The 27,064-nt window shown below is 45.1% G+C and overlaps 1 protein-coding gene across 2 annotated transcripts in view; it reads right to left on the reverse strand.

The window, feature by feature from the left end:
* Positions 1–548: 548 nt before the first annotated feature.
* ORC5 (origin recognition complex subunit 5) overlaps positions 549–27,064 on the reverse strand; it is a 71,820-nt gene continuing 45,304 nt past the window's right edge. For both annotated transcript variants that reach the window (XM_063923893.1, XM_063923892.1), the window contains 5 exons: positions 25,312–25,424; positions 24,547–24,594; positions 13,726–13,836; positions 13,447–13,559; positions 549–1,253 (listed from right to left, as the gene is read on the reverse strand). In XM_063923893.1, the coding sequence (XP_063779963.1) occupies positions 1,208–1,253; positions 13,447–13,559; positions 13,726–13,836; positions 24,547–24,594; positions 25,312–25,424 (431 nt within the window). In that variant the 3' untranslated portion in view covers positions 549–1,207. The remainder of the gene's footprint in view (positions 1,254–13,446; positions 13,560–13,725; positions 13,837–24,546; positions 24,595–25,311; positions 25,425–27,064) is intronic.

Genomic DNA, 27,064 nt, shown 5'->3' on the forward strand with positions numbered 1-27,064 from the left:
CGCCTCGCTAAGTATTTCCTGTCTCTATTATAGCTCAGAAATCCACGACCCCACTTCTTTTTTCTGTTCTCATATCCTCCTACCCTCCGAAAAAATGCCTCACTACTTGAGTCTCTCATCTTTATGTATGACGTTGAATACTTCACACGCTCTTTTTTTTTTTTCTTTTCTTCCTCTTTTTCTTTTTTCCTTCTCATTATTATTACTTTCTTGGAGTAATTTAACATGTCTGTATTCTCACCGACCTTCCGGTCATATGTTTGTTTATATAATTGTAATGCTTTTTCCAGCTGAATTGTATTTCCTCCTCCAAAATAAAAAATTACATGATTAAAAAAAAAAGAAATACATGCATTGAGACAAAACAAAAAAACAAACAGGTGGGATGATTTCCAGATATGAACAAGCAAACCATACACACATTCTAAAGACATCCCCAAGTACATACAGCATAGCCATTTACAGGAAAATTATAGTAATCACCATGTTATTTTCAGTTAAGGTCAACTTCAATATTACGCCTCTGGAAGATTATTAAAAGAGACATGTTGCAAAAGCATCGATTTTAATTCATGTACATAGATTGAAAAAGTTCTGGCACAGTACAAAGAAGTGTTATAGCAATATTCTGTAACCTAGAGCCCTGGAAAACTTCACTTGAGACATCCTTAACTCCCACTCTAGTGGTTATTTTCACAGTAGCAAAGTGGCAGTAGTTAAAGTAAATAGTTTCATCATAAACCCGCTACTTTTGCAACGTCAAAAGCCAAACTCCCCGAAGTAACACTTTGTGAGAGAATGGAAGTCTTATCCCACCTAAAGAAATATAGAACCTTCACAAAAATGGGACTGATATACTGTATGGATAATAACCTCCCCATTTCAGAACAAAACTTGATACAGGTTTTTCAAGGGAATATGCAAAAGATAAAAACCATTAATTGGTAATACGTGTTTAATTTTTTCTTACAGCACAGTGATTTTATTTATATCCGATTGTATAACTCGTAAAACAACGTGTTATAGGACTTATTTACTAGACATTAGATACAGACCAGACTTCACATTAAACTGGTCTTACTACAGATGTGTACTACAGAACACTGCAGTGAATGGTATATTGCAGTATGATGTGCATACATACAAAACACACATATTTTACGCTTCAGTCCTTCCGATTCGGGATCCTTTATTAAACATAACATTTTCATAGAAAATCATACAGGTATCTTACAATGTCGAAGCTCACAGTTCTGTAGAAATGGAAAATAAAAAATAAATCAATCAGTAAATCCAAGAGAAACATACTAACTATACACATTTTTAGCAATAAAAGCGATCAAATAAAAGCGATAAAACATTATAAATGTAAAAAAAAAATTATATATATATATATATATATATATATATATATATATATATATATATATATATATATATCTATATCTATATCATACAGTATCTCCACTATGTGGAAAGACAGCACTCTCCAAATTGAAAATCAAAAAGGTGAATATTTATTTCAAAGTTTTATCTCACAGTTTTCCTGGTAATGTCCAACGTTTCGGTCCACACCGGGACCTTTATCAAGGTGATACAACGAAAAAACATCCATACAGCAGTGCAGCGGGAGCCAATGTTGAGTAGGGAAACTGGAGCTCCAGTTTCCCTACTCAACATTGGCTCCCGCTGCACTGCTGTATGGATGTTTTTTCGTTGTATCACCTTGATAAAGGTCCCGGTGTGGACCGAAACGTTGGACATTACCAGGAAAACTGTGAGATAAAACTTTGAAATAAATATTCACCTTTTTGATTTTCAATTTGGAGAGTGCTGTCTTTCCACATAGTGGAGATACTGTATGTTGTACTATGGGCCCCATCCCCTATGGGATTGGACTCTGACTGGCACCCCACCTCTTATCTATGTTAAGTGAGAGTGCAGGGACCCCCCAATATATATATATATATTATATATATATATACACACACACACACACACACACACACACACACACACATACATATATATACACACACACTGTTCATTGGATCGGCACTCACCCCTCCAATTTTAACCTCTCCGGTGCACTCTGGAAACAATCAATATACAGCAAATTGAACAAGCAGCGGCACTCGGAGGCTCATCTCAATATGAATACAGCGTGAAGATTTATTCCATATCACAGCAAATACAGGCCAACGTTTCGGGGCACATCCGCCTCTTTGTCAAGGTGAAACAAGTCTTTTGTTCCACCTTGACAAAGGGGCGGATGTGCCCCGAAACGTTGGCCTGTATTTGCAGCAAGTTGCAACATATGAATACGAGTGCCGAATATCACTAAATACAATATATATATTGTATATATATGGATACAGATAGATAGATATACATACACACACCGTAAGAAGAACAGTGTCCTTTATTCCCACGTATCAGGCTTGCGCCCTGTTGTTGCAAGAAAGCCCATAATGTGGGAATAAAATAGGACAGAGTTTTATTTTAACTTAAGACTGTTGAGTGCCGCCTACCTCTCTTACACATCTATAGAGTCTTAGCAGCCCAAGGAGGGCACCGCAGCGAGTATACTGTATAAATAACCATAAGGGAGTGCCAGTTGTTCATAATACTCAAATAGCACTTGTAAAATGCATAAACCACCCATAGTTTCCCTTCCTGGCTGTCATCCCCTCTATCATGTTCAGATAGTTCCTGACAAATGGACCTTTTTTTTTTTTTCTTCAATAGACTTCTACAATCTCTACACTTAAATAAAACCCAGTAAATTAACGCTTTCTTTCTGTTTTTGCCTGGAGTGAGCAGCTCTCCCCGCTGCCTCATGAATCCACCACGCTGCTCACTTCTGAGGATCCAGCAATTAGTAGCCAGGATGCTCGTCTGTCCTTGGTGTGGATTCACCGCCATCTAACGCCAGGATGCCGATAATCACACCGGGATGTAGTTATGTGACCGGCAGTCAGGAGACCGACGGTCACAATACCTCCCCCTACATCCCGCCCCCTTAGAATCCCTACAGTCGACTAGTAGGGACTATTCCCACTTGTGTGTGTCCATGACACCCATAGAGTGGGAATAGAACCTGTGGTGAGCACAGCTCGCCACCGAGCCCACAAGGGGATTGTTACGCTCGCGGCCACCACCGCCGGCATATCGCCGCCAGGATCCTGCCATCGGTATGGTCACGCGTACCCAACCCATCACACCACAACGCCTGGCAGGCTTGATAAACTGGGTAACGGTTTGTACACTTGCCAGCTGAGGACAAGTCGCGCTCGGAGCAGGGTGGGAGTTGTGGCCATGTCAGACGCGCAGATAATGGCCATGGCGCCCCTTCAGCCTCCAGTGTGCCAGGCACCTGCGAAGAGGGTATGCAGCCACCGTCATTAATGGGGACATCTGCTAATTAAAGTCTACGCGTGTAGTGCAGGGTGCTCCTATGCCTAGTTTGCTTACAGCCACCAGACACCCACTCAGAAACTGAAGAAAATAAGATTTTAAACCTACCGGTAAATCTTTTTCTCCTAGTCCGTAGAGGATGCTGAGGACTCCGTAAGGACCATGGGGTATACACGGGCTCCGCAGGAGACATGGGCACTATAAAGAACTTTAGAATGGGTGTGCACTGGCTCCTCCCTCTATGCCCCTCCTCCAGACCTCAGTTAGAGAAACTGTGCCCAGAGGAGACGGACAGTACGAGGAAAGGATTTTGTAAATCCAAGGGCAAGATTCATACCAGCCCACACCATCCACACCGTATAACCTGGAATATACGAACCAGTCAACAGTATGAAACAAACAGCATCAGTCAAAGACCGATCAAAACTGTAACATAACCCTTATGCAAGCAATAACTATATACAAGTCTTGCAGAAAGTTGTCCGCACTGGGACGGGCGCCCAGCATCCTCTACGGACTAGGAGAAAAAGATTTACCGGTAGCTTTAAAATCTTATTTTCTCTTATGTCCTAGAGGATGCTGGGGACTCCGTAAGGACCATGGGGATTATACCAAAGCTCCAGACCGGGCGGGAGAGTGCGGATGACTCTGCAGCACCGATTGAGCAAACATGAGGTCCTCCTCAGCCAAGGTATCAAACTTGTAGAATTTAGCAAAAGTGTTTGACCCCGACCAAGTCGCCGCTCGGCAAAGCTGCAGTGCCGAGACGCCTCGGGCAGCCGCCCAAGAAAAGCCCACCTTCCTAGTGGAATGGGCCTTTACCGAATTTGGTAATGGCAATCCAGCCGTAGAATGAGCCTGCTGAATCGTGTTACAGATCCAGCGAGCAATAGTCTGCTTAGAAGCAGGAGCACCAACCTTGTTGGCTGCATACAGGACAAACAGTGCCTCTGTTTTCCTAACCCGAGCCGTTCTGGCTACATAAATTTTTCAATTACCTGACCACATCAAGGGACTTGGACTCCACCAAGTCCCGCGCAGCCACAGGCACCACAATAGGTTGGTTCATATGAAAAGATGACACCACCTTAGGCAAGAATTGAGGGCGAGTCCGCAATTCCGCCCTATCCATCTGGAAAACCAGATAGGGGCTTTTATGAGACAACGCCGCCAATTCCAACACTCGCCTAGCCGAAGCCAAGGCTAATAACATGACCACCTTCCAAGTGAGATATTTTAACTCCACCGTTTGAAGTGGTTCAAACCAGTGCGACTTAAGGAAACTCAACACCACGTTAAGGTCCCAAGGTGCCACCAGAGGTATAAAAAGGAGGCTGAATATGCAGCACTCCCTTTACAAAAGTCTGTACTTCTGGGAGAGAAGCCAATTCTTTTTGAAAGAGAATGAATAAGGCCGAAATCTGAACCTTAATGGAGCCTAACTTTAGGCCCAAATTCACTCCAGTCTGTAGGAAGTGAAGGAAACGGCCCAGATGGAATTCTTCCGTAGGAGCATTCCTGGCCTCACACCAAGAAACATATTTTCGCCATATATGGTGATAATGTTTAGCTGTCACGTCCTTCCTAGCCTTTATCAGAGTAGGAATGACCTCATCCGGAATTCCCTTTTCCGCTAGGATCCGGCGTTCAACCGCCATGCCGTCAAACGCAGCCGCTGTAAGTCTTGGAACAGACATGGCCCCTGTTGTAACAGGTCCTGTCGCAGAGGAAGAGGCCACGGATCTTCTGTGAGCATTTCCAGCAGATCCGGATACCAGGTCCTTCGTGGCCAATCTGGAACAATGAGAATTGTTCTCACTCCTCTTTTTCTTATTATTCTCAATACCTTGGGTATGAGAGGAAGAGGAGGAAACACATAGACCGACTGGAACACCCACGGTGTCACTAGGGCGTCTACTGCTACTGCCTGAGGATCTGTTGATCTGGCGCAATACCTCTGTAGCTTTTTGTTGAGGCGGGATGCCACCATGTCTATCTGGGGCAGTCCCCACTGACTTGCAATCTGTGCGAAGACTTCCCGATGAAGTCCCACTCCCCTGGATGCAGGTCGTGTCTGCTGAGGAAGTCTGCTTCCCAGTTGTCCACTCCCGGAATGAACACTGCTGATAGTGCGCTTACATGATTTTCCGCCCAGCGAAGAATCTTGGTGGCTTCCGCCATTGCCACCCTGCTCCTTGTGCCGCCTTGGCGGTTTACATGAGCCACTGCGGTGATGTTCAAAAAAGAAATAGATTACAGCGCTAACACAACTAATACTAAAATATACAAATTTATTAATTTAAGACAAACTGATGTAATCTGTAAAATTCATATAAAAATGAAATTGCTCATAGACCAATTAGTGGATGTATGTATATATAGTGCGCCTGTCCAATATATACTTGTTATATATTTTTTCCCTACTGCGGTGATGTTGTCTGACTGGATCAGAACTGGTTGGTCGCGAAGCAAGTTCTCCGCTTGACGTAGGGCGTTGTAAATGGCCCTCAGTTCCAGGATGTTGATGTGAATTCAAGTCTCTTGACTTGTCCAAAGTCCTTGGAAGTTTCTTCCCAGTGTGACTGCTCCCCACCCTCTGAGGCTCGCGTCCGTGGTCACCAGGATTCAATCCTGAATGCCGAACCTGCGTCCTTCCAAAAGATGAGCACTCTGCAGCCACCACAGGAGAGATACCCTGGCCCTGGGGGACAGGGTAATCCGCTGATGAATTTGTAAATGTGACCCGGACCATTGGAAAGTCCTTACATGGAACCTGCCGAAGGGAATGGCCTCGTATGTTGCCACCATTTTTCCCAGGACTTGAGTGCAATGATGCACAGACACTTGTTTTGGCTTCAATAGGTTCTTGACTAGAGTCATGAGTTCCTGAGCTTTTTCTATCGGGAGAAAAACCTTTTTCTGGTCTGTGTCCAGAATCATGCCCAAGAAGGTCAGACGAGTCGTAGGAACCAGCTGTGACTTCAGGATATTGAGAATCCAGCCGTGTTGCTGTAACACCTTCAATGAAAGTGACACGCTGTTCAGTAACTTCTCTCGTGATCTCGCTTTTATGAGGAGATCGTCCAAGTATGGGATAATTGTGACACCCTGCTTGCGCAGGAGCACCATCATTTCTGCCATTACCTTGGTGAAAATCCTCGGGGCCGTGGAAAGCCCAAATGGCAACGTCTGAAATTGGTAATGACAATCCTGTACTGCAAATCTCAGGTACGCCTGATGAGGTGGATATATGGGAACATGAAGGTATGCATCCCTTATGTCCAGGGATACCATAAAATCCCCCCCCCTTCCAGGCTGGCGATGACCGCTCTGAGCGATTCCATCTTGAACTTGAACCGTTTTAACTATAGGTTCAGGGATTTTAAATTCAATATGGGTCTGACCGAACCGTCCGGTTTCGGAACTACAAACAGGGTGGAGTAGTATCCCTTCCCTCTCTGAAGTAGGGGAACTTCGACCACCACTTGTTGAAGACACAATTTGTGAATAGCATTTAACACTCTCTCCCTTTCTAGGGGAGAAGTCGGTAGAGCCGATTTGAAAAACCGGCGAGGAGGCACCTCTTCGAATTCCAGCTTGTATCCCTGAGAAACAATTTCTATTGCCCAGGGATCCACCTGTGAGTGAACCCAGATGTGGCTGAAAAGTCGAAGACGTGCCCCCACTGGGGCAGACTCCCTCAGCGGAGCCCCAGCGTCATGCGGTGGATTTTGCAGAGGCCGGGGAGGATTTCTGTTCCTGGGAACTAGCTGTGCAGCTTTTTACCTCTGCCCTTACCTCTGGCAAGAAAGGACGATCCACGCACTCTTTTGCTTTTATTTGAATGAAAGGACTGCATTTGATAATGTGGCGCTTTCTTAGGTTGTGAGGGAACATAAGGCAAAAAATTCGATTTACCTGCCGTAGCTGTGGAGACCAGGTCCGAGAGACCTTCCCCAAACAATTCCTCACCCTTGTAAGGTAAAACCTCCATATGTCTTTTTGAGTCGGCATCACCTGTCCACTGCCGGGTCCAGAGGACTCGTCTAGCAGAGACTGACATAGCGTTTATTCTGGAACCCAGTAAACTAATGTCTCTTTGAGCATCTCTCATATATAAGACAGCATCCTTTATATGGCCTAGGGTCAATAAAATGGTATCCTTATCTAGGGTCTCAATCTCCGTCGATAAGGAATCTGTCCATGCTGCTACCGCGCTACAAACCCAGGCCGACGCAATTGCCGGTCTGAGTAATGTACCAGAATGTGTGTAAATGGATTTCAAGGTAATCTCCTGCTTGCGGTCAGCAGGATCCTTGAGGGTAGCCGTATCTTGTGATGGCAGCGCTATCTTTTTTTGACAAGCGTGTCAACGCTTTGTCCACCTTAGGGGAGGATTCCCACCGTATCCTGTCCGTTGGCGGGAAAGGATACGCCATAAGAATTCTTTTGGGAATCTGCAGTTTTTTGTCTGGAGATTCCCACGCTTTTTCACATAATTCGTTCAACTCATGTGAGGAGGGAAAAGTTACCTCAGGCTTCTTTCCCTTATACATGTGTACCCTCTGTGATATGCAACACTTCTTTTATTGCAATAATCATATATCGAATACATTTAGCCACTTTTGGCTGTAACTTTGTATCATCGTAGTCGACACTGGAGTCCGAATCCGTGTCGGTATCAGTGTCTGCTATTTGGGATAGTGGGCGCTTCTGAGACCCTGAAGGTCCCGGCGACATAGGGACAGACGTGGGTTCACTCCCTGACTGTTCCTTAGCTTCAGCTTTGTCTAATCTCTTGTGCAATAAGTTCACACTAGCACTTAAAACATTCCACATATCCATCCAGTCCGGTGTCGGCACCGCCGACGGAGACCTCACATTCATACGCTCCCCCTCCTCCCTAGGTGAGCCTTCTACCTCAGACATGTCGACACACGCGTACCGACACACCACACACACAGGGAACCTCTTATCTGAAGACAGTTTCCCCACCAGGCCCTTTGCAGAGACAGAGATAGAGTATGCCAGCACACACCCCAGCGCTATATGACCCAGGAAAAAAAACACAATAATTTTATGTTTACCCAGATAACGCTGTTTACATATACAATATGCGCCTAATTTTGTGCCCCCCCTCTTCTTTAAAACCCTCTGTCTACCGTGGTATAAGCAGGGGAGAGTCCGGGGAGCTTCCTCTCAGCTGTGCTGTGGAGAAAAAATGGCGCTGGTGAGTGCTGAGGGAGAAGCGGGGGCTATTATATATATATATATATATATATATATATATATATATATATATATATATATATATAGACAGTGCCCAGCTGTATATATACTTATTTGTGCCAAAAAGAGGTCTATATGCTGCCCAGGGTGCCCCCCCCTGCGCCCTGCACCCTTACAGTGACTGCCGTGTGTGAGGTGTATGGGAGCAATGGCGCACAGCTTTACTGCTGTGCGTTACCTCAGTGAAGATCATGAAGTCTTCTGCCGCCTCTGAAGTCTTATTTTCTTCTCATACTCACCCGGCTTCTATCTTACGGCTCTGCGAGGGGGGCGGCGGTGCGGCTCTGGGACGGACGGCGAGGGTGAGACCTGCGTACCGATCCCTCTGGAGCTAATGGTATCCAGTAGCCTAAGAAGCAGAGCCTTGAAACTCACAGAAGTAGGTCTGCTTCTCTCCCCTCAGTCCCTCGATGCAGGGAGTCTGTTGCCAGCAGGCTCCCTAAAACTTAAAAACCTAACAAATATTCTGTCAGGAAGCTCAGGAGAGCTCCCTGAAGTGCACCCATCTCCTCTGGGCACAGTATCAAACTGAGGTCTAGAGGAGGGGCATAGAGGGAGGGGCCAGTGCACACCCAGACCTAAAGTCTTTCTTAAAGTGCCCATGTCTTCTGCGGAGTCCATCTATCCCCATGGTCCTTACAGAGTCCCCAGCATCCTATAGGACGTTTGAGAAATACATAGGTTATAGATGGACCAGTTGGGAGAGGGTGGGAGTTCCTGCCCTTGCTGATTCGCTACTTTGCCTTGTCAATTTAGCTACCAATTTTTGCAGATTGCATCAGGGAGGAGAGCAGTTTCAATGGCTTAATCATCCTGATCGGTCCCCCTTAATCAAGTTTAAGATTACTAGTGCTTTTCAGAGGTGTTTGAGCACATGAGATCGTCTGGTAGCACATTATGGTATGCATTTGTTTAGAATTGGGGCCGACACTTGACAGGAAAGTGGTGAACCGCTATGAATTGGTAAAGTTTAGACTTGTTCTCTTGGTCCGATTTGTGACACCCTGATTAGGTGGCGGTTCACTTAGAGGTAATGATTTGGACACTTGCAAGGGTATGGAACTAATTAACACCTTCATGACGGACCGGCAGGTGTATTTTGACCAATGGAAATGGTATGGAAGAAGGTAAATGCAGCCATCTCTAGGGTATGTGCTGAGCACTATGGGTAGAACCATTAAGCATCCTTGTTTGAAGAAAGGTAAAATGCATTTTATTGGCTGATTGGGGTTTGTCTGGCTCGTTATGCACCTTGACAGCCTCTTATTAGCCGAAAAGCGGTTGGGTGACACTTCCCGTTTGAGAACAGCTGGTATGACTACCTCAGGGGAGGACCTGGTCTCCAGGGTATAGTGATATTGCAGTTAAGGGGGGAGTAGTACCAGCCCAATCCTGGTTGTACTGGGGTGGGTGCTAACCCATTTACTTAAATATCTTTATTTGGCTGTAGCGGAGGATTGCACCGTTTTTTCTTGCATAATTACAATTCTAAATCAGAATTAATAAACTTGGCTGTGACCTCTTTAATTGGCATTTAAAATGTCCACTTGTTTATTTCTAGGTACTGTGTTAATATGGAATAATGGCCCTCATTCCGAGTTGTTCGCTCGTGGCCGATTTTCTCTATATTGCGATTAGTCGCTTACTGCGCATGCGCAATGTTCGCAGAGCGCTTAGTTATTTTACTCAAAAGTTAGGTATTTTACTCACGGCTTTACGAGGATTTTTCTTCGTTCTGGTGATCGGAGTGTGATTGACAGGAAGTGGGTGTTTCTGGGCGGAAACTGGCCGTTTTATGGGTGTGTGTGAAAAAACGCTGCCGTTTCTGGTAAAAACGCGGGAGTGTCTGCAGAAATGGGGGAGTGTCTGGGCGAACGCTGGGCGTGTTTGTGACTTCAAACCAGGAACGAAACTGACTGAACTGATCGCAGTGGCAGAGTAAGTCTGGAGCTACTCAGAAACTGCTAAGAAATGTATATTCGCAATTTTGCTAATCTTTCGTTCGCAATTCTGCTAAGCTAAGATACACTCCCAGAGGGCGGCGGCTTAGCGTGTGCACCAAAGCGGCTAGCAAGCGAACAACTCGGAATGAGGGCCAATAAAACCACTTGGTTATTTAGAGTAACACCATGCCAATAAAGATGTGTAATGATCTCAGATTTAAAACTGTAAAGATCACGTTACTGCCATCAGAAAAAACACTGGACAGATGAGGCCTACATTGAAGGGTAACCAGGAGAAATCTTTCGCTAGCCAAAACATGCATCATAATACTCATTATAGGATTATAAAAAAAATATATATTTTCACAAACTCAACTGTCCCACAGGCAGAACACATACTTTGTTCAGTGTATAAACAAGTACAGACTCCTCTGAATCCAACACATACACAATATTAGCTGCTTTGCAATTTGCCCAAACCGTGGGTTTCAGTGAATCCAAGTTGAAACAAGGTAACTACTTATGCAAATGAAAAAACTAAACACGTACCTCTGCATGTTTAATGCACAATTACTGTCGATTCAAATTAAGTGAGATTAAAACAATTCTGAGTGTTGAATAAATACTCTGACCCTTTTAACTAGTCCGGAAGTTGCACCGTGAGCTCTTGTAAAGCATCTGACTAAGGAATTGAAGATAAGAACTAAGTTTTGCAAAGCAGATAGGGGATATATTATAAATAAAAAAATACTATAGGTCCTACATTGACCCACTGGAATAAGTTATGGAGGCAGCCATGGGTAACCCCTATGTTCTCACCATTGACACCCAATGTTTGACAGCCCTGACTACCCCTACGGGTAGCACGACAGCTGCTTTTACAGTGTAGCTACAGTTGGGGCTGACACGTGAGGAGTGCGGGTGTGCCATCATCTGGTGATTTACAGGATGCTTAGTCTCTGCTGGATTACGAAGTTTGGAGTTACCTGCAGCTTAAACATTTTGCTCACAGCGGGGACTTGCGGGAGGCTGGCGAAAGACCTTTACCTCTTTTGAAGGCATATGCCTGGTTTCTGTACGCCCAGCATATTTTCTCTCCAGCGATTTAAATACCTAATTGAGCATTCCTTTTTGATGCTTACTAAATTTACTGGTGATTGGGAACTGGAGTTGCAGATTTAATGAGATCAGAAGGATTGGCAGAAAGTTTCTCACAACCTTCTCATGTTATGTAAAATTACTCCACAATAGAAACACAAATTAAGGTCCTGTCTTGTTGGTACTACTGTCATGTCTATTGTCTTGTGCTTTGACTATCACAATCTGAAAATTATTATTTTTTACTGTATGGTTGTTTACACATGCGTACTTTATGGATAGAAGTTTCTCTAATTCTCTGATGCCTTGTGATGACATTTATTTTCTCCCTTTTTCCTATATATGTTTATCTTGACTACTGTATATAGTTGTTTTTGATTGTATTCTTGTGTAAAACTCAATAAAAAAACATATATTGCAAAAATCAAAACACATATATAAGATGGTACCAAGTTGGAAATGTCAGTATGAATGGCATCATGAAGAAATGGGAGTTAAAAGATCTGGACAACTCAAACATTCTCATAGTACTGCTTATACATTGGTCAGATATGGAGAGCAAAGCCCATGTGTCACAGCAGTGTGCCTAACAGGAGAACAGTTGCCCCCAGCGCTTCAAGTTTCCAACAGTAGTTTCTGCATTACGGTATAGACAGTGATGAACTGTAATCTACTGTCTGTATTGTGTTCTATTTAAGGTAGTGATTTATTGATGTCAAGGACAAGATGTTCTCCTTTAGCCCGCTTCTGAATACTACTATTGGGCCTGTTAAGCAGACCTGTTACTTCAGCGAGCAGGCTGAAAAACAGTTCACACTAATGGATTTGCCACAATATCAGCAACAGTCAATGCTGCGTGTCTTGCAGTTGCGGCGGGTACTGTAGGCAGACCGACAATAAATCCCTAGTGCAAGTGTCTGAATGCTGATAAACCAACACATTTCTTTGCTTCAAGTTGCGACTTCTTTAGGGTAGGTGTAATGCAAGTCTTTTGGATATGGGCAAGTATTCAGCTGACCGCAGGTTGCCATATCCTGTTAGAGGGAAGGGAGCACATTGTTGCGAGTCCAACAGACTACATAATTGTGATTACACTATGTATCGTTATGTCCAGGTTGCAATAGCGGGAAGCATAAGTATCTGTTGCTATGCAGCTTGCTTTCCAAAGTGATGTTCAGATATCATCAGTGCTAACCTACTTGGTTAATGAGGTCTTCTGGCATACTGCAAGTCTACTCTAACCATACATAGCAAATGCTTTAAAACAATCACAGGAATGAGGGATTAAGGTTTTGGAATATTCTTCAAAGTCCTCAGGCTTTAAAATTATTAAAAAACAAATAAAATGTAAAAAAACAAACAACTTAATATTTCTAAACTAGAAGAGTTCTGCAATGAAGAGTGGAGAACAATCCCAGAGCAACAGAAGAAAGACTACAAGTTGACTGCAGGAGACATTTGGAAGCTGTGATTTCCGCTAAATGAGGCGTGGATAAGTACGGACTGGCAGGCTGCCCAAAGTTTTGCATATGTCACAGTCCAAACATTATTTTTTTTTTTACATTTTGCAAACTTAGCAAATAATATAAACTATTCAGAAATGTTATTTGTACCCTGCAGAGGTGTCACCAGATTTCCACTCTGAGATGCAGTGAAATATGCACTTTGACCCTCAACATTTTCACGCATACACACGTACCTTGCCACTGCTCGGATAAAGTCCAAAGACACTGTACATTTGTACTTTGGTCCATCGAGTTGATCGTCATGACCCACCAGAGTTAACAGCTGAAGGGTCACAAGAGAAGAGATCTAATAATAAAGAAATGATTATTTGCAGGAGAATCATACATTTATAGAGACATTTAATTTTCCTCTTCTGTTGGCTGCTAGGACATGCATATGGGCAAATAGTCTGCACACATGGTGATACACAGAAACGTAGCAATTCTATGTCAGGACACTGCACTCTAATTACCTGGGAGAAGATATTTGCAGTAGGTGCAACTCTGCTGTCCACAATACTATACAGTATGGCCAACAGCCTATCCAAGGGAAACGGCTTGGGACCAAGAAGATGATTGCTGGTCTGTAAAGAAATAGGATGACATTCAGGAGACACAAATGGCACGCATAAGATAGCTGTGTTCCTCCGATAGTAAACACTACAACTTATACACAATTTATACACAATTGAGGAGGGTTAGACAAAAAGTTAAACAACTACACCAACTAAGCAAGAAAGAATAAGGAGGCGCACAATAGTGAAGTAAGTCTTCTAAAAACGTTTATAGTGTATTAGGTAAAATATACACTCACAATACAGTATATCACATAAAACAAGCATCTCACAATAGCTGCATCAGTCGGACTCTCAGCTCCATGTGGAGGCTCTATTCCTTTCGCCGTCCCGGAGATCCCCCGGCGCCGTCCCGGAAGGGAGTCACAAACCAAGCCTCGATCTCAACGGTATGCAGGAGTTACCTCAGTTCAATCATCAAGTTCCCAGACCGGTTTAATCTTCAGACTTCCTCAGTGGGCATATCCATGCAGTGTGCACGGTGGGGTTTAAATAAGAGCTGTGCTGTGAGCCATCAATTACCTCACGACAGGTGTACTTTACTATGTTAACCCCATACTTACTCATAAGCAAATCACAAATGTGAACAGTACTATCACAATCATAGTACACATATACATATTACAACATAACATATATCATACACATACAAATTCATAAAACATAAACCAGAAAATCTAAAACTACACTAACTACTAAACATTTCGGTGATCATAAAGGTTGAAGGTGTCTTGCTTAACAGCGATGGGATAAGCAGGACCACTACAGCTCACATATCCAGTCCTCAAAATCCTCTAACAGGCCATGTTAAGGACAGGAGAGAATTTCCAGCCAAATAAACATAACTCAACTTTACATAATTGAAGAAAGCTTCAAAACTGTGACCTGATGTGGGATCTTGAGATCTGGAGTTGGGAAACATTCATCTAAACAAGCCAATTAAAAGAAAGCTACCTTCTAGCTTACATAAGTAATCACCCATCTATCTGGATTAAATAAACTATACTATATAGAGGCTACTGTCACGGGTCATGGATGGTGGAGCCTAGTACACACTGTTTGCCAGACATTGCTACACTGTGTCACTGACCTAGGTTGGGGGTGTTGTGAACTCGGGGGTTCTCCCGATGGTAAGGGAGAGGAACCACAGTTGGGTCGGAACAGGGATGGCTTGATATAGGTCTTCCTCATACAGGACTCTGACAGTAAAGCTTGGTGAAAATATTAAAAGGACTTTATTGCAGGAAGAGAGCAACACAATGTCACATAACAGAGAAGGAGCGTATGGAGAAATGTCCAGGAAGTACTTGTGAGTGATGGTAAAAGATACGGGTGTAGTACGGGTGACCGGCGGTCTCCTGACCGCCGGTCACCTTACCGACGCCGGGATCCCGGCAGCATACCGACGCCGGGATCCCGGCGGGGAAGGGCGAGTGCAGCAAGCCCCTTGCGGGCTCGCTGCGCTCGCCACGCTGCGGGCTCGGTGGCGACCTGCGGTCGCCACGGGTTCTATTCCCACTCTATGGGTGTCGTGGACACCCACGAGTGGAAATAGTCCCTGTTGGTCGGCATGCCGACCATCGGGATAGTGAGCCGTCGGGCTCACGGAGGAGGTCATGTGACTGTCGGTCAGCCAACCGGCGGTCACATGACTACCACCCAAAGATACTGGTGACTGAAGAACTTGAGAGGAGTGGTTAAGAGACACTAATAATTTGAAGAACTTGAGAGCGGTGGTTAAAGACACTGATGATTTGAAGAACTTGAGAGCGGTGGTTAAAGACACTGATGATTTGAAGAACTTGAGAGCGGTGGTTAAAGACACTGATGGCTTGAAGAACTTGAGAGCGGTGGTTAAAGACACTGATGATTTGAAGAACTTGAGAGCGGTGGTTAAAGACACTGATGGCTTGAAGAACTTGAGAGCGGTGGTTAAAGACACTGATGGCTTGAAGAACTTGAGAGCGGTGGTTAAAGACACTGATGGCTTGAAGAACTTGTGAGCGGTGGTTAAAAACACTGATGGCTTGAAGAACTTGTGAGCGGTGGTTAAAGACACTGAGGATTTGTATAAGTGGAGAGCGAGGGTTAAAGACACTGAGGACTTGTATAACTTGAGAGCGAGGGTTAAAGACACTGAGGACTTGTATAACTTGAGAGCGACGTTTAACCTGCAGCCCACGCTGACTCCAAGAAGCACTGGTGACCAGAGCGCAGTGGAACCCAGCAGAGGCTGGGAACGCTGGAAGCTGTGCAACAACTGACACCTGGAAATGCCGGAGACACTGGGGTATGCTGCAGAGAGATCCGCCGAGGACAGAAGCACTGGCATCCACTTCAGGGGAAAAGACGATACTCAGGCGCCGAGGCGCTGCCCGGCGTCTGCCTTTGAATCTCCCGCCTCCACTGGATTGGCGGAACAGTCTGATGACGTCACCTGCTCCCCGCCCACGTGATGCCGGGTGTCATGGCGGCGCCCCTGCCCCGGAGAACCGCCGGGAGCCCCGGAGCCCGTGGACCACCGAAGGCGGAGACAGCAACACAGACCAGCAGGCACGCAGGGGTAAGCGCGGTGAACGCCGCCTATGTCGTGTGACAGTACCCCCTCCTCCAGGAGTGGCCCCCGGACACTTTCCAGGTTTTGTTGGATGTCTGGAATGGAAAATCCGCACCAGTCGGGGAGCCATCACCTCAGTAGCCTTGACCCAGCTCCTCTCCTCGGGGCCAAAACCTTTCCACTTTACCAAATACTGTAGATTCTTGTGAAGAGAACGAGAGTCAAGAATAGCTTTGATTTCAAAGTCCGTTCCAGCTTCAGACTCTGCAGAGGTTGGCCTCGGGGACTTTAAATGGAACCGGTTTAAAATAAGGGGGCGAAGGAGAGAGACATGAAAGGAGTTTGGTATCCGGAGGTGGGAAGGCAATCCCAATTTGCAGACAACCGGGTTCAGGACTTGTAACACGGGATAAGGACCAAAAAACTTTGGGGCGAACTTCATAGTGGGCACCCTTAACCGGAGGTTGCGGGTGGAAAGCCATACCCTGTCACCAACCTTGTATTGGGGAGCTGCTCGTCGCTTCCTATCCGCAAAGAACTTATAGCGGCCGGAAACTCTCTTGAGATTAGCATGAACTCGACTCCAAATTTGGCTGAAGTGCCGAAGAGTAGAGGCTGCAGCAGGAACATCCTCCGGAGGACAAGTGGGTAATTCAGGAACTTGAGGATGGAACCCATAATTAATGAATAATGGGGACTCACTAGTTGAAGAGTGGTACAGATGATTATGGGCAAACTCGGCCCATGGCAACAGTTCCACCCAATCATCTTGCGAGGGAGAAAGATAAACACGGAGAAAAGTCTCTAAATCTTGATTGACGCGTTCAGTTTGCCCATTGGTTTGTGGATGGTAAGCGGATGAAAACTTGAGTTTTATTTGTAAGGCCGTACAGAGAGCTCTCCAGAATCTTGCAGTGAATTGAACCCCCCCGGTCAGAGACGATTTCCTGAGGTAAGCCGTGCAGGCGGAAATGTTTTCGGATAAATAAAGCCAACTTGGGAGCTGATGGTAACCCAGTCAAAGGTACAAAAATGTGCCATCTTAGAGAAACGGTCGATAATTACCCAGACAGTATTGTGACCCTTGGAGAGGGGCAATTCGGTGACAAAGTCCATAGAGATATGGGTCTAAGGGCTCTGAGGAATGGACAGTGGATGCAACAACCCCGCAGAAGGCAAACGAGGAATTTTGTGCTGAGCACACTGAGGACATGAGTTGACATAATCTTGAATATCCTTCTTCATAGTGTCCCACCAGTAAGACCTTCGTAGAAACTCCCACATCTTTTGAACTCCAGGATGACCGGAAAACTTGGAAACATGAGCCCACTGCAACAACCTTGGTCGAAATTTAGCTGGCACAGATATTCTCCCAGGAGGAGGACCCAAAGCGGTGGGAGCCGCTGACATAGAAACTGGACTGAGAATCAAAGCCTTCTCAACGGAATTCTCCTCATCCGAAGCTGTTAAGGAACGGGATAAAGCATCAGCCTTGGTGTTAAAAGTCCCAGCCCGGTACTTAATAACAAACGAAAATTGGGTAAAGAAGAGCGCCCATCTAGCTTGACGAGGATTCAAGCACTGGGCCGTCTTGAGGTACAGCAAATTCTTATGATCAGTGAAAATTGTAATTAGGTGTTTAGCACCTTCCAAAAGATATCTCCATTCCTCCAAGGCAGATTTTATTGCCAAAAGCTCTTTGTCTCCAATGGTGTAATTCTGTTCCGCAGGAGAGAATTTGCGAGAATGGAAACCACATGGATGTAACTTCCCATCTGGAGCGTACTGCGAAAGCACGGCACCTATGCCTACCGAGGAAGCATCAACCTCCAAGAAGAATGGTTTTGAAAAATTTGGTTGTTGAAGTACTGAAGCGGACATAAAGGCTGCCTTTAACTGAGCGAACGCTGCTACAGCTTCGGAGGACCAATGACTTGGGTCAGAACCCTTCTTGGTTAGGGCAGTAATAGGTGCCACGATGGTAGAGAATCCCTTTATGAATTTCCGGTAGTAATTTGCAAAGCCCAGAAATCGTTGTACCGCTTTCAAGGAAAGAGGCAGAGTCCAGTCCCGGATGGCAGTGAGTTTCTCTGGATCCATACGAAGCTCCGTGCCCGAAATGATGTAACCAAGAAATGGAATAGAAGGAACCTCAAAAGTACATTTGGAAATCTTGCCATAAAGATGATTCTCTCGCAATCGAAGAAATACCTCTTTGACCTGTATTCTGTGCTCTGTGAGATTTTTAGAAAATATTAGAATGTCATCCAAATATACCACTACACTTAGGTATAGCATATCCCAAAAGACTTCGTTAATGAATCCCTGGAAGACGGCAGGGGCGTTGCTGAGGCCAAACGGCATTAACAGATACTCGTAATGCCCGTCCCTGGTATTGAAGGCCGTCTTCCATTCGTCCCCCTGTCGGATACGTATCAAATCATAAGCTCCCCATAAATAAAGCTTGGTGAAAACTCGGGCTCCGCGAACTCTATCAAAAAGCTCCGTAATGAGCGGCAAAGTATACTTATTCTTAATGGTGACATCATTCAGACCACGATAGTCAATACATGGTCTCAGCCCTCCGTCCTTCTTCTTCACAAAAAAGAAACCCGCCCCCGCCGGAGAAGTAGAGTGGCGGATGAATCCTTTCTGTAGATTAGACTTGATATAGTCAGACATAGCTTGGGTCTCGGGCAATGATAAGGGATAACTGCGACCCCGAGGTGGCATTCTCCCCAGAATGAGCTCAATGGGGCAGTCCACGGTCTATGCGGTGGTAGCTGATCGTCCGCTTGCTCCGAGAACACGTCAGAAAACTCCCGATAGGCCTCCGGAATGAGCCCTTCATCTGACTTGGAAGATACACTGAGCGGATAAACTGGGGTGAGACAATTTGAATGACAAAAAGAACTCCAAGATCTTATTTGTGTCTAACTCCAGTCGACGTGAGGGTTGTGAAGTTTAAGCCAAGGAAGGCCAAGAACCAGATCGTGGGGCATCTCCCGAATCACTAGGAACTCTAGGTGTTATTGATGCAGGGCTCCCACTTGCAGTTTGATTGGTACTGTACGACTTGAAATCAGACCGTTAGAAATTTGGGTACCATTGATAGCAGTCAACGTAATAGGTCGTTCGACAGACCGTAGCTGACAACCCAGATCCTGGGCACAGGAAAGGGAAATAAAATTCCCTGCAGCCCCTGAGTCCAGCAGAGCCTTAACGGGTTTGGCTATTGACTCGGAGAACAGAGACACGGAGCAACAGTCCACTGGCGGAGAAGGTTTAGAAGAAACTCCTAGCTCAACTCCTCCAGAACAAGCTAGGACTGCCCGTTTCCCGGGCGAGACTTGCAAAACCTGAGAAAGTGATCCGCGGCTCCACAGTAGAGGCAGAGTCTACCCTCACGACGACGCTGACGTTCTTCTGGGGACAGCCGGGATCGATTAATCTGCATGGGTTCATCAGGACTTGAAATAATCGTTTGCTTAGACGGAAGAGATCGGACCCTTGATCGATCTGACCGACTACGTTCGCCACCTCGTTCCTGCATGCGAAGATCCACCTTTACACAGAGCGAGATCAGCTGTTCCAAAGAATCCGGCAAGTCTCTAGTGACCAACTCGTCCTTTAGACGATCGGAGAGCCCGTTCCAAAAGGCAGCCCGAAGGGCATCATTATTCCAGCGCAGTTCTGAGGCTATGGTCAGAAAATTAATCACACACTGTCCTACTGAACGAGAGCCTTGTCGGACACGAAGCAAGTCTGCAGAGGCAGCGGTCGTCCTGCCGGGCTCATCAAAGATCCTCCGGAATGACGTAATGAAATTGGTGTAACTAGAAACCAATGGATCAGATCGCTCCCATAACGGAGACACCCAATCCAACGCTGAACCCTCGAGCAAAGAAATAATGTATGCCACCTTGGACCGATCAGTAGGGAAGTTATGTGAAGCAGTTCAAAATGTACCTCGCACTGATTGAGAAAACCACGGCAATTCTTTGGATTCCCATTATAGCGAGAAGTAGTAGGGAGCTGAAGGCGTGACCTGGTTCCAGAGGAGGATGGAATATTACTAGAAACAACCACTGGAGCGGGTACTGGAGCTGGGGCCGGTACTACTGAAGCCAGATAAGTCTGAATTTGATCCAGCCGGCCAGATAATTCCTGGAGATAATGCATCACCTGGCCCTGTGCTGCTTCCTGACTTTGTACTCGAGAAATCAAGTCCTGGATGGTACTTGCCTCTGGGCTCCGATCCCCCGGGTCCATGAGGCCTGAGTATACCGTCACTGACCTAGGTTTGGGGTGTTGTGAACTCAGGGGTTCTCCCGATGGTAAGGGAGAGGAACCACAGTTGGGTCGGAACAGGGATGGCTTGATGTAGGTCTTCCTCATACAGGACTCTGACAGTAAAGCTTGGTGAAAATATTAAAGGACTTTATTGCAGGAAGAGAGCAACACAATGTCACATAACAGAGAAGGAGCGTATGGAGAAATGTCCAGGAAGTACTTGTGAGTGATGGTAAAAGATACTGGTGACTGAAGAACTTGAGAGCAGTGGTTAAGAGACACTAATGATTTGTAGAACTTGAGAACGGTCTTTAAGACTCTGATAATTTGAAGAACTTGTGAGCGGTGGTTAAAGACACTGAGGATTTGTATAAGTGGAGAGCGAGGGTTAAAGACACTGAGGACTTGTATAACTTGAGAGAGAGGGTTAAAGACACTGAGGACTTGTATAACTTGAGAGCGAGGGTTAAAGACACTGAGGACTTGTATAACTTGAGAGCGATGTTTAACTTGCAGCCCACGCTGACTCCTAGAAGCACTGGTGACCAGAGCGCAGTGGAACCCAGCAGCGGCTGGGAACGCTGGAAGCTGTGCAACAACTGACACCTGGAAATTCCGGAGACACTGGGGTATGCTGCAGAGAGATCCGCCGAGGACAGAAGCACTGGCATCCACTTCAGGGGAAAAGACGATACTCAGGCGCTCGAGGCGCTGCCCGGCGTCTGCCTTTGAATCTCCCGCCTCCGCTGGATTGGCGGAACAGTCTGATGACGTCACCTGCTCCCCGCCCACGTGATGCCGGGTGTCATGGCCGCGCCCCTGCCCCGGAGAACCGCCGGGAACCGCGCCAGCCAGGCGCCGGAGCCCGTGGACCACCGAAGGCGGAGACCGCAACACAGACCAGCAGGCACACAGGGGTAAGCGCGGTGAACGCCGCCTATGGCGTGTGACACACTGTGCAATTCATCTACCAGGATTGAAACAATACGCTATGGAGGCTTCTCCTTGTAACGGATTTTGCATCTTGTTCAGCCTCTTACTATCTGGAACTATCCCGCGCTGGTAAACTGTGTTGTTCATTGCATGAAACTTCAGCACATTAGAGACCTTTACATTAAGTTATTTCAGCCACTTATAGCCTTTCTTTTTTGCTGCTTTCACATTGATATTTTGTTTTAGGTCTACAATTATATGTATATAATTTTGTATATTTTTATACGTGTAGGATAAACTAATATTTTTTTTATATATATTTATATACATACATATATATATATATATATATATATATATATATATATATATATATATATATATATATATATATACATACATACACACACACACACACACACACATACACACACAGCTCAAAAAAATAAAGGTAACACTAAAATAACACATCCTATACCTGAATGAATGAATGAATGAAATATTCTTATTAAATACTTTGTTCTTTACATAGTAGACTGTGCCGACAACAAAATCACACAAAAATGATCAATGGAAATCAAATTTATTAACCCATGGAGGTCTGGATTTGGAGTCGCACTCAAAATTAAAGTGGAAAAATACACTACAGGCTGATCCAACTTTGATGTAATGTCCTTAAAACAAGTCAAAATGAGGCTCAGTAGTGTGTGTGGCCTCCACATGCCTGTATGACCTCCCTACAACGCCTGGGCATGCTCCTGATGAGGTGGCGGATGGTCTCCTGAGGGATCTCCTCCCAGACCTGGACTAAAGCATCCGCCAACTCCTGGACAGTCTGTGGTGCAACGTGGCGTTGGTGGATGGAGCAAGACATGATGTCCCAGATGTGCTCAATTGGATTCAGGTCTGGGGAACGGGCGGACCAGTCCATAGCATCAATGCCTTGGTCTTGCAGGAACTGCTGACACACTCCAGCCACATGAGGTCTAGCATTGTCTTGCATTAGGAGGAACCCAGGGCCAACCGCACCAGCATATGGTCTCACAAGGGGTCTGAGGATCTCATCTCGGTACCTAATGGCAGTCAGGCTACCTCTGGCGAGCACATGGAGGGCTGTGCGGCCCCCCAAAGAAATGCCACCCCACACCATTACTGACCCACTGCCAAACCGGTCAAGCTGGAGGATGTTGCAGGCAGCAGATCGTTCTCCTTGGCGTCTGCAGACTCTGTCACATGTGCTCAGTGAGAACCTGCTTTCATCTGTGAAGAGCACAGGGCGCCAGTGGCGAATTTGCCAATCTTGGTGTTCTCTGGCAAATGCCAAACGTCCTGCACGGTGTTGGGCTGTAAGCACAACCCCCACCTGTGAACGTCGTGCCCTCATCATACCACCCTCATGGAGTCTGTTTCTGATCGTTTGAGTAGACACATGCACATTTGTGGCTTGCTGGAGGTCATTTTGCAGGGCTCTGGCAGTGCTCCTCCTGTTCCTCCTTGCACAAAGGCGGAGGTAGAGGTCCTGCTGCTGGGTTGTTGCCCTCCTACGGCCTCCTCCACGTCTCCTGATGTACTGGCCTATCTCCTGGCAGCGCCTCCATGCTCTGGACACTACGCTGACAGACACAGCAAACCTTCTTGCCACAGCTCGCATTGATGTGCCATCCTGGATGAGCTGCACTGCCTGAGCCACTTGTGTGGGTTGTAGACTCCGTCTCATGCTACCACTAGAGTGAAAGCACCGCCAGCTTTCAAAAGTGACCAAAACATCTGCCAGAAAGCATAGAAGCTGAGAAGTGGTCTGCGGTCACCACCTGCAGAACAACTCCTTTATTGGGGGTGTCTTGCAAATTGCCTATAATTTCCACCTGTTGTCTATTCCATTTTCACAACAGCATGTGAAATTGATTATCAGTGTTGCTTCCTAAGTGGACTGTTTGATTTCACAGAAGTGTGATTGTCTTGGAGTTACATTGTGTTGTTTAAGTGTTCCCTTTATTTTTTGAGCAGTGTGTGTGTATCATATATATATATATATATATATATATATATATATATATATATATATATATATATATTTTTTTTTATTTTTTTTACTTTAGTACACATACATACACACAGAAGCAAAAAAAAAAAAAAAAAAAAAATCCTAGATAATCAAAGATTAACAAAAAAGGCATGGAAAAAGCTATGCAAAATTTTAGTACACGGAATACATTTTAATTGGCTTTGATTATTATATCGTCCAGATGGTGGGACTTCATTCTTTATACACATTTGTAGTCAATTGCTGAGGTTTCGCATTGCTTGGTGAATAATTTCCGGCATTATTACTGCAATTTCTAGACTAAGCTCACTATCATTTGGCTATGTTAACAAGCAGAATTTTCAATACTGGGTGGAAAACAATCCTCACCAGCTGAGAGGCCTCTACACAGCCAATGGGGCCATCTGAAAGCTGAGGTCTACAAACATCGACTAAGAACCATTAATAAACCTAAGGCTGCTATTTGCCAATAAATGACAATATCATATTCAATACCAATTTAAAATAAAATGTATAACATGCACTTTTAGATTATGTACTAACATTTTGAACAGCATTTACCCATGCCATTTACCCACAGTAAGACACCGGTACCGGAAGTGGGATGCGTCCGTGCGTCTTGCGGTCTTTGGCACAAAGGAATAATGGCTACTTCTTTAGAAATCACTGCGTCTCATTTTCTCTGCCCTTATTGAATAGTACAATTTCCTGCGCTCAACTGAATTCCCCCCCAATGTGTCTTGTGACTACTCCTAAATGAAGTAGTATTTTACAGGAGTGAGATCACTCCTCACAAAACTTAAGTGATGTAGCCTTGTCTCATAGATATTATTTAGTAATGCTTATTTTACACACATTCATGTCAATATAGATTTGAAACATTCTATTATACCTTTTCATGTTTTTTCAGGAAATCAGTTTTCTTAATTTTGCCATGATGCTAAAAGGAAACAAACACAGAAATAAAACCGCCCTCTTAAATAGGAGTTTCAGAAAATGTGACTACTAGCAGAAGGATATACAAACTACAGTACAATTAAAATGTAAATATAAAAAAAAGTTTTAAAATAAAATGGATTATGCTTCGTTATTGTGCCTGCGGAATACCAAAGAGAAAAAACAAAGTATCTCTGTAGACTTGTGACAAGTGTACTATGCAGTTAATAAAATATAAATATTTCAGTACAATGGGGGTAATTCCAAGTTGATCGCAGCATGAATTCTGTTAGCAATTGGGCAAAACCATGTGCACTGCAGGGGAGGCAGATATAACATGTGCAGAGAGAGTTAGATTTGGGTGTGGTGTGTTCAATCTGCAATCTAATTTGCAGTGTAAAAATAAAGCAGCCAGTATTTACCCTGCACAGAAATAAAATAACCCACCCAAATCTTACTCTCTCTACACATGTTATATCTGCCTTCCCTGCAGTGCACATAGTTTTGCCCAATTGCTATCAAAAATCCTGCTGCGATCAACTTGGAATTACCCCCAATATTCTTAAAAAAATGTTCTTTTCATGGCTATTCACCCCAACCATATGTTAGAGTACCGAGGAAAACTGGAGTGTGTGCAATACAGCATTGTACATAGCAATAGCCCAGGATACAATCAGCCAACTGGTTTCATTGCCAGGTGTATCTGACGGTAAAAACATACCTTTAGGAAAAACCTTTTGTCGGTCCTGGCAGGATTGTAGGAGGCTAAATATCCAGCAATGAGCAAGAATTTGGAGTAATATGGCAATTCTACATGAGCGTGTGCGGATAGTCCTAAAACACAGGATAGTTTAAATACATACGAAACCCAACCCATAGCACTAACCTACAGCTGACCAACCTTGCTAAGGACAGCAAACTAGAGGCCATTGTGGGCAAAAACAAAAGTGATCAGGCCACGTAGGAACCAGCTGGTGAGCTAGATTCCAAGGTCTGCCAAACTGGGCCATATAAGTCCAAGGTTACATTGGAGACAAACTTAAGACATACACTAACAACCAGGACACATAGCGGTATATGCAATTCCGGACAAATTGCGTCTTTTTTTCGCCCGTTTTTAAATTCAACAATTCGACCGTCGAATCCCGGTCGGCGGGTGCCGGAATTCGACATATTCAATTAAAAACGGATTCGACAGTCCCGCTGTCGAAAAACGGACCAATTGACGGATAAGTGCGTCCTGGATTCAACTTTTCGGATGGCACTAAAATGGTTAAACCCTAAAAAAAAATTGCGTGGGGTCCCCCCTCCTAAGCATAACTAGCCTCGGGCTCTTTGAGCCGGTCCTGGTTGTAAAAATACGGGGGGGAAATTGACAGGGGATCCCCCGTATTTTTAGAACCAGCACCGGGCTCTGCGTCCGGTCCTGGTGCAAAAAATACGGGGTACAAAAAGCGTAGGGGTCCCCCGTATTTTTAACACCAGCACCGGGCTCCACTAGCTGGAGAGATAATGCCACAAGCGGGGGACACTTTTAATCCGGCCCCTGCGGCCGTGGCATTAAATCCCCAACTAGTTACCCCTGGCCGGGGTACCCTGGAGGAGTGGGGACCCTTTAAATCAAGGGGGCCCCCCCTCCAGCCACCCAAGGGCCAGGGGTGAAGCCCGAGGCTGCCCCCCCCCCCATCCATGGGCTGCGGATGGGGGGCTGATAGCCTTGTGTAAAATAAAAGAATATTGTTTTTTGCAGACGAACTACAAGTCCCAGCAAGCCTCCCCCACAAGCTGGTACTTGGAGAATCACAAGTACCAGCATGCGGGGGTAAAACGGGCCCGCTGGTACCTGTAGTTCTTCTGCAAAAAAAATACCCAAATAAAAACAGGACACGCACACCATGAAAGTAAAACTTTATTACACCATCATACATCTCCTCACTCATCTCAAAATATCTCCCTACCAGACCTCTCCGCTCTGCACAAGATCTGCGTCTCTCATCCACATGTATTACCTGTTCCCACTCAAAATTACAGGACTTTACCTGGGCTTCACCCACTCTGTGGAATGCACTCCCACGCACAATAAGACTCTCCTCTAGTCTCCAAACCTTTAAACGTTCTCTGAAAACTCATCTCTTCAGACAAGCCTACCAAATTTCAGACCCACACACATAACCTTCACAGCTTCCCTATCAAGTTACATCCCCTCTGTACAGTCCACATAAACTCACATTTTGTCTTCCAACATTGCTGGGTGATCATATCATATACAACCCATTAAGAACCTAGCAACCTGGGGAACCATTATGTGACAGGTAGCATCTATCCTTGTGTATCAATGCCTATTTCCCTATAGATTGTAAGCTTGCGAGCAGGGCCTTCCTACCTCTGTCTGTCTGTCTGTCTTTGCCCAGTTTTGTTCTATAATTGTTGTTCTAATTGTAAAGCGCAACGGAATATGCTGCGCTATATAAGAA

Source organism: Pseudophryne corroboree, chromosome 5 (assembly GCF_028390025.1).
Source record: "Pseudophryne corroboree isolate aPseCor3 chromosome 5, aPseCor3.hap2, whole genome shotgun sequence".
Lineage (NCBI taxonomy): Eukaryota > Metazoa > Chordata > Amphibia > Anura > Myobatrachidae > Pseudophryne > Pseudophryne corroboree.